Source organism: Seriola aureovittata, chromosome 16 (assembly GCF_021018895.1).
Source record: "Seriola aureovittata isolate HTS-2021-v1 ecotype China chromosome 16, ASM2101889v1, whole genome shotgun sequence".
NCBI lineage: Eukaryota > Metazoa > Chordata > Actinopteri > Carangiformes > Carangidae > Seriola > Seriola aureovittata.
The window spans coordinates 13,366,356-13,375,415 of record NC_079379.1 but is presented as its reverse complement, the minus strand read 5'-3'; the positions used below and the strand labels follow the sequence as shown (position 1 = coordinate 13,375,415).

General features: G+C 39.9%; 1 protein-coding gene across 1 annotated transcript in view; it reads left to right on the top strand.

The window, feature by feature from the left end:
* The first annotated feature begins 6,638 nt into the window (after nt 1-6,638).
* pard6gb (par-6 family cell polarity regulator gamma b) overlaps nt 6,639-9,060 on the top strand; it is a 32,153-nt gene continuing 29,731 nt past the window's right edge. Inside the window, exon 1 of the mRNA XM_056400079.1 lies at nt 6,639-6,957. Within this exon, the coding sequence (XP_056256054.1) occupies nt 6,886-6,957 (72 nt within the window). The 5' untranslated portion in view covers nt 6,639-6,885. The remainder of the gene's footprint in view (nt 6,958-9,060) is intronic.

Below are 9,060 nucleotides of genomic sequence, written 5' to 3'. Positions count from 1 at the left end.
GTGTGTTTGCCTGCACTCATGTCCGTGTGAAGCTATCAGCATGACAGTGGCACACTCAGGTGGCAGGTCAATCAAGAGGGTATGTGCATTTTGGTGTGCTTACCTGCATGTGCGCGTGTGTGTGTGTGTGTGTGTGTGTGTGTTCTTGCATGTGTGCTTCCAAACTAATGCGAACAAGGATACCCCCCCTCAAAAAACCTCAGCATCCGAGGGAAAAGTGATAAAAACACAGAAAGGAAAATTGTGAAAATGGAGGCTGCACACCTATTAAAAGGCTTGTCTGGAGAAATATGTCTTGAGAAGAGACATGAAAGTTGACATAGATGTAACACGCATGAGTTCTTTTGACAGGGCATTTCAAAGCAGTGGAGTCTTGACAGCAATGGCTTTTGGATCAAGGAGCAGCCAGGGGACCGTTGTCAGAGGACTTCAGTTTGGAAAGTGGTTCATAATGGCTAAGAAGTTCACAAATGTTAGGCCAGACCAGAGGTTTTGCCTTGAATGAATTGAGTAAAATGAAATTCAAAATGAAGTAGCCACTTGCCAGTGAATGGGAAGGGCAAGTTATGGGTGATGTGTTTGTGCTTACTTGAATTGGTAAAAATCCATTGCGGGTGCTCTGTACAACCTTTTAGTTAAGCACCAAAACTGAGAAAATAGTCAAAAAGCATTTCTAGGTTTCAAGCTACAGGTTTTACAATGATTGTCAGACTGCCAAAGTTATTATGGAAGAGATTGATGGAGTGGGGAGGGTCAAATAAAAATGATTTCTTAATTTCTGATATCTATTTGCCTAAAACTGTTGAAATGTTGCCTAAAAAGTTTGAATATCTAGTCCTTAATGTCATCAATGAAGGACAACTAAACTGCTAGTGTCACTAGTTGGTATTGGTACATATAGCTTAATGTCATCCGCATAGAAATGTAAATTAATATTGCATTTGCAAATAATGTCCCCTAGAGTATGCATATTCTGTTAAAGCAAAATAGTGGCCCTAAAATGGAACCTTGAGGCACACCAGATTTGGACAGTAGCACAAGAAAGTTTATCTCACTGGAGAATGCTTTACAGTAAAATAGGATTTAAAACACAGTATGGTAGCAAACAAAGATGTTGACCCACTTTTTTTTACATTTACATGTTCTTTTAATTTAGCAGGCACTGTTGTCCTAAGAAAGGAACAGAGGGTCTGAACCAAGCCAGAGAAGATCAAGAAGAAGCTTTACAGTGATGCCGCATCATTCAGCTTCAAATTCCACTTGACACAAGTGCCACAAGGTTGCAGGTGCATGAATTAAGACATAAGTGCATTGAAATTGAAATTTCTCTTTTTTTAAGAGCCAGAGAATGAATGTTGGAAGAGGCAGGTCTTCAAGCAGCTTTTGAAGACAGAAAAGGATCCTGCAAATCTAATTCTGTGAAGAATTTAAAGAAACTGCTATGTGCAGTATGATCCACTGTATCATTTTCTGCACTAAGGTCCGGTACTATAATGTAGCTTTCACCAGCATAAGATGTAAAGATATTTATTTTCCTTTAAATATCTGACAGCAGCAGATGTGTGGCCAGCACTCCTTACTGAAGTTGCCCATTTAACAGAGGTGACAGCCTTGTAGAAAGCGTCTGCCAACAACACTGCATGTGTTCATTTCACTGCCTATCTTTCTGCCTCCTCCACAGACTCTCACCATCCTCTTCTACCTCTTTTTTTTTCTTTTCTACTCCTTCTCTCTGTCTAACACTCAGACATATATACCTTGAGTGCTCCACAGCGGGAGAGAAAGCCAGAGTGATGGAAACAGAAAAAGATTACTTTTCCATTTTGCAACATGCACTGTGCCTGCATTTCATTTTGTCCACTGAGTAGGCGAGTCAGAGGGCACGGCTGGAGACTCTGATGGTGTGTCATGACTCAGTGTGATCAGGAGGAAAGGCTGCAGCTCTGTTTACGTTACAACACAACCACAGTGTCTGTTCAATACGACCTGAATGCTGAGATCACCCGGAGATGCACGTGAAGGCAGTATTTCTGTGTGTGTGTGTGTGTGTGTGCGTGTCCTCCTTTCTCTTTAATCAGAGAGTGAGTGGAGCAGAACAGAGCGGAGGGTTGAATCGGGGGCCTTTCTGTCGGTCTCTCTGACTTTAGGCTGGCATTGTTGCCGTCTAAATACTGCCTATAACCAGCTCCTGATGTTTCTCTGTCTCTGCACAGAGGATGGATTACCACGAGTATCTCTTCATCTCACTGTAATCTTCTCCTCTCACATTTCCACCGAAGGACCACCTGAATTCAGACATATGGAGCTGGATTAAAACCACACACTGCTGTGAGTTCTGGGTATAAAGTGACTGTCTGCCATGCTCCGCAACACACACACACATCTTATGAGGAGGGGAAAGTGAGAGTTCCTGTATGAATGCACTGATTCACTCAGCCTCTCTTATTTTTTTACTTTCCTTTCCTCCTTACTCTCTTCTTTCGACATTTATTCTTTCTTTCACTTCTGCTTTTTTTTTTTTACACTGATTCATTTGCTTGAAACCTTTTTTCTCTGTCTTCCATCAATTCTTTATTTCTTTTTTTTCCCCAGTTCTCAGCTCTTGCCTTGTCGTTGCCGTGTCTTTGTCTTTCATTACAGCATTAATGATTTCAGGTCATGTATTCACTCATTCATATTCCCACCGATATAGGATCAGTACTTATTTAAAAGCGGAGGGCACATTCGTGATGCATATGAAAGGGTTTAATTATTAAACCACTCTTACCACTAAATTTCAGTAGGCCCCACACTTTGAAGAATATCTTTAGATGTTCCAGATCATAATATTTGATTATGATCATCATCTTCTTTCCCATCTTTTCACACTAAAGGGAAAGATTTTCTCCGTGTGAATTCTTTTTTGTATGTGCTGTTAAATGGTAAGTCTTGATTTTTGGTGAAAAGTCCTATTTTGGGCTGAGTGGGAATAATATTGTGCATTCATCTTGCAGTCATGCATACAAAATCTGTTTGCTGCATGTCCACTTCACATATTATTCAGACAATTTTAGGTTGAAAGCAAAAAAACAAAACAAACATGCTTTGTAATTGTTGTGTCAGCTCTACATTGAGACCTGAAGTACAAGCTTTGTGTGGGTATGTGCTGACCTCTGCTGGTCACATGTGGGACTACTCTTTAAAGGGAAAAGAGACAGGTGAGATTCATCCTACAAAATGGATCTGGGACAATTTCATTGAGTCTCACACTGTGTAAGTTCCAAACTGTCTCCCACGTATTTAACAATACCTACAGGTTACACTATTGTGTGTGTAATGTCATAGCAATTTTCTTTTGGCTTTGAGGAGACAGACATTAGGGTATGATTTAGATGACACATGTACTGTATGTTGGGTGTATTACGAGCAGTGATGTACTGAGCTCAGTCTGCTATCATTGCAAAGTGATGTAACACTGAGGCTGCAGCTGAAGTCTCTTGTGTCATGTTTTAAAACAATTAGAAAAGATTTACAGTCATACTGAATGAATGAATGGTTGCCTGGACTTTGTTCATCCAAAATCTAATTAGACCTGGCCCCTGGCTGATTCTGACTCTGCACTACTGACTTTCGATTACTCCTGTATGGAGTTTAGAATTTACGGTTAGCTCTGATGTGATTTTGTTCATGAGTGTTGTATTTTATCTGATGTTCTGATCTGATGATTAAATCTGTATTTGTTTTCCCTGCAATGCTGTGTTTCAGAGAGTACCAGTGTTCCAGGGTCCTATGTTCCCAGGGTCTGAATACATCTTAAAAACATCTTTTTCAGGTTCCCATTATGTGTTATATGGAACCGAAGACCATAGGACTCTCTGTCATGTCCACATTACGTGCTATATAAATCCTGGGAACAAAAGCATGACTCCTGTTGACTGTGAGGACTCAGAGGAAGGTTGAAACCAAAGCAGATATTTCTGTGTGTATTTTTCAACTAGGATTATTTGAGATTTTGTTTGTTTACCAGATGTTCTTGGCTCGAAGGCACAATCACGTCCAATTTAAATGGCAATCAAATTTGTGGCTAGAACCTCAGGGAGATCTTCGCGGCACGGTGAGAAGTTTTTGATCAAATATTTCTCACTAATCCCTGCTTGATTACACAAGTTACTAAATAAAGCTTTCCACCTTTCTGCTGTAAAATGTTTACATCTGTGTGTTGCCTGCCACCAATCTCAGCAAGAATGCTTGTATTAGAGAAAGCCCATGAGGAAAATGAAGTTTGGTTTTATTTTTTTTTTCAAGCAAGGGCAGTCATGGTCATAACCCCTCCTTCTCCCTTCCAGTAAGGGTATGAAACGTATCCCACATAAGCCCACACTGAGTTCACTGCAACATGGCATCGCACACTGGACACTCGGGCGAGGAAACCTGCCCACAAGTGTACGTTCAGTTTATCTAACTGACTGATCAGCAATATTTGCAAGTAAAATATTGTTCCTTTAACTGTGTAAAAATACTTACAACAGTGCAATGAAATAATTGTGAAAAACACTGTGAAAAAATGAAAATTATATATAAGGGTCCAGGCGTTTTCATAGCACTGTTAAAGTGGAATCTTAGTGGATTCATGCAGTACCACATACAGGCCGAAGGTTGGCACTATAAGCTTGTTTACCTAATTCCTCTTACTTACTTCGCACTATAGGCAATGTTACATACAATATATTAGCTTCAGTAAATTTACTTCCCATTATCTCAATCATTGTTATCCCAAATCACTGACTGATGTCATGTCCAAAATGATGAACCTCATGTATTAAAGCGATACGTTTTGAATAAGTGACTGCTTTAGCCTTCTGATTTGCCATACTAGTGAGCAATAATAACAAGTTTAACAGATGAAAACACAACCTTTGTAAATTATTTATGTATCAGCTAATCATGCTTGCTTTCAGTCTATGAATGAAAAGGCTGAAAAATATTCCCCACATGATAAACTATTAGAATCATACAAACGCATCCAACTTGCACATTATTACTAAACTACAGGAAATGCTAAAATAAAACAACAGCACATTTAAACCCAATTTCTGTTCAATAAAACAAGCACAAATGTATAACCAAAACTCGCATTACATCAAATCACATGGTAAAAAACACTGGTATAGCCACAATGAAAGCCTCTAACAGTCTATACCTATAGAGGGTTTGTAACCAGTCAACACATTCCTGTAGTGAGTAAACAAGCAGTAGTTGCAGTTCGTGGGGGGCAATGTTATCTGCAGCTGTTGTGTACAGGCAGCTTCAGGGGCCCAGGAATGTTGTAAAGCAGGACAGCAGTCAGATACACTCATCACAGAGCTTTACACTGTGGGTGTTGGTTACAGTTTGGAGGATCCACGGGACAGAAACAGTGAAAAATATCAATAGGCCTCAAAGGAATCCATGTTATAACACCAATAAGTAAGGAAGTGTTTCAGTGACAATTTTTCAGGTTTGGGTTAGTTATTTAGATACTGTATAATGCACAGTAAAGTCAAGACAATTATTATGTGCATAAACAAATGAAATCAGTTTGTTGATTGTGCTATGAACACAATAAAGTTTTATTTTGTAGCCACCTGGCCTGTCTGTTAAATTGTGCGCTTAGTGATAGATGATGATGATGTTAGCAGATATAAAGATGATTCCCTGTTACCATTACATCATATGGATTCATACAAGTATATGCATGGTAGGCTACGCAGGGGAAGAGGAAAACCCTAATTTTATCACTAGTATTGGGTCTCGTTGCGTGTGAATTTAAAGTGTCAGTTTTCTTGCCTTGTTTGAACAGTAATGAGCTAAACCTTCGCTCCCCACGCGCATCAATGAGCCCTTGGGACCTTCCTTGGACCAGTACTAAGAACACCCTACAGGACATGCCGTCTCAGCCAGATGCTCTGACTGGTCAAGCACAGTTTGGTTCTTGTTAAAGTCGCTCACTCAGATCCTTTCACTTGTCCATTTTCCCTGCGTCCAACACGTGAACTTCAAGAACTGACTGTTCACCTGATACCTGGTGGTGCCATAGTAACGAGTTAATCAATATTGTTCACCTCACCTGTCATCAGTGTGGCTGATCGGTGTAATTGTGTTAAGAAATGCGTCCTCTGGTGCACTGGAGGACTAGTGCGCGTGGTGCTACCTTCAGGCGCTGTCAGAAATGGTTAATGTTTTAGTAAAGTGTCAAAAACGACAACAAAAAAAAAGATCAATAGATTAATAAATTATGGATAGGGCTGGAGAAATGTGAATTTTGGTTATCATTGATTAATAGACCTGCCTTGGAAAATATAAGGAATTTTAAATTTTGCGCTCCATATTCATCAAAAGATGTTCAATGAAACATAGCTGATTTGTGATGATTTCCTGAATGTATTCTTCTTAAATACTGAGATACATTACTTGTAGTTATCTAATACAATATTTATATATATGTGACTAAGAGATGTTTTTTCCTTCTCGTGCATTGTTTCTTTAATAAGCGTATTAGTCAACTCTTAGGACAATTAGGCTACTACGAGGTCCAAAAGTAGGGTGTTGGGGATTACGGGCAACACGTGAAGGCATCATAAGATCCCATTTTTTTAGGAGGGCTGATGTCATTTCAAAACTTAACTCACTCTCATAAGTCAACGCGGCGAGCTGCTCACCTCTTATTCTCTAGTAAAGTCCTCCCTCTCGTCTGGACGAGCACGTTGATAAACTCCAGGAGGTGAATTAAACTAAAGAAGAACACAAACTTGTCTACTAGAAGCGGAGCAAAAGGATTTTACGGCAGAAACCCCGGGACCAGAGCCCCTCTTTCTGTGGGCAAAGGCGGCTGATTTTTTTTTTTTTTTTTAAACTGCAACCGCAAAAATGAATCGGAGCTTTAATAAGTCGCAACCTCTGCGAAATGTGGATTGTAACGCCGTGGAAGTGAAAAGCAAGGTGAGTGTCGAGGGGTGGAAACGGTTGACTATCGGATCTAAATGTGGATTTGGGGAGAAAATAAAAAGAGTTCACATGGTCGTCCCGTAACGGAGCTTGGAGTTGGTCGGACAAACTGTCTGCAACTAACGACACATATTTTACCCTCTTGAGCGACAAAGCACGTATCCAGTTGTTGAAACGGGATGTGAACGCAGCAGTTTGTGGATGTTTGTGTAATTTGCAGTGATTATTTTCTTCTTACTTCCGACAGAATGCAGATTGTGCTGATTTGGCTCTTTCCCTCTCTGTCACGAAGCTGCTGGGGGAAAAACGGGTTTGACATTGTTTTAGATCAACCTAGCTTTGACCATTTGTTACAATGACAAGATTTTATCTGTTAAATATGGTGTGTTTGTAACAATAGTCGCATTCACTGCGGGTTTTGCGCTACATAGTTTCAGCCTACATGTTGTTTAGGGTAGTTTGTGAGAGGCTGACAGTGTAACAGCTGCATAAATCAAGTTAAACAGTAAGTAAATCACTACAGTGTCAGGCTTATGTAATGAAGACCACCAGTTTTATATAAAATTTGAACAGACAGCACTTGGATCTTGTCAAATTTCATTAGATATAGTAGAATCACATTCGAGTTCTCGATGTTTAGTTGAGCTGAATGTCTCATAAAATCTAAGAAAAGTTGCTTTTAATAGTTTGGTGTATGATGGTCAACTTACCTAAGTATTAACAAGGGTAATGTGGGTATGGTGAAAATCATAACAGATAAACACATGACACTGTGTCCAATCCTCATCACAATAACAGTGATATAATGATTTTGCCAAAGCCTCTAAAGGGTTTCTAGTAAGCAACATTTTTCACTAGATTCAATTAACGTGATGACAACCTGTAGTGGTATTTGTAGACATGCATTTACACATGAATGTGTCTGCACATATGTAAAAAATTATGAGCTCCCTGAGTCACAGATGACATGCCAGATTGAGATGGGCAAGTGTTGCAATAGTCACTTTTAGTTTTGGCTGCCCAGTTTCAGTGTGGTGGTGGTGGGTCAGTGACCTGGGAATGCTTGTGAGAGGGATAACGGACACACTGATGGTTGGTGAGGGTAGGTGGTAGGGCATCGTATTGCAGGATGCTCATACAAATGATCTTTAATACATCACTCTTTAATACGTCATTTAAGATGACACATTGATTATCAGTCATCAGTGTTTTTGTTCTGAGGAAGGGGGTCACTTACATGTTTGCTCCACAGAGACAGGAGTGGTCAGCTTGTAGCTACAGGAGGTTGTTTGTGGGTGGGACTGACGAGGCCTGGAGCTGCTCGGTGAGAACGGACAGGTTTAACAGCCTCTTTGCATCCATCATTGCAGAGCTGACTCACTGTCCTGTAACGTCACACGTTTCCCTTTTTGGATCATGAATAGCTCATCACTCTTAGTACGTCATTTGCTGTTTCCTCTGGTTTTGTTGTGACCAGCTTGTCGTGTCGTTTTGAAGAGAAGGACTTACTAATGGAAAACTAGCAGACAATTTCAGATCCCACTTTGAACTCTAACAGTTCACCTTACTGCACTTTTTTCAGATGATTAGCTGATGACTGCTTGAGACTGCAACTCCAATCCAGTTATAAAAACAAACAAATTAACGCAAGGTTCACATAAGATTAGTTGTTTGACAGAAAAGTAAAAAGCAATTATTTGATAATCAATTTATTTTATTATTAAGCTGAATATCTTTGGGTTTTGAGCTGTTGTTTGGATAAAACAAGATATTTTAAGATGTCACCTTGAGCTGTAGGAACTCGTGATGGATATTTTTTTACTATTCTCTTTCTATAGATCAAATGATTAATCGATTGATCAAGAGGTATGTTAAATGAGAGGGAAAATAACCATTTGAAGAAAACTGAAAAGAAAAAGAGCTGAACAGTAGTTATGGTAGATATTCAGAGCTGTTGTCAGCACGTTTGAGTCTGGTGCATGTCATGCGACTGGTTCTCGTTGGTCCACGTCTGCTTTTCTCAGGGGAAACTGTTCCAATGATAAGCTTATCAGGGATAGCACTGGAGGTGTCTGGCTGCCTGTCCCGGAGCCTCAG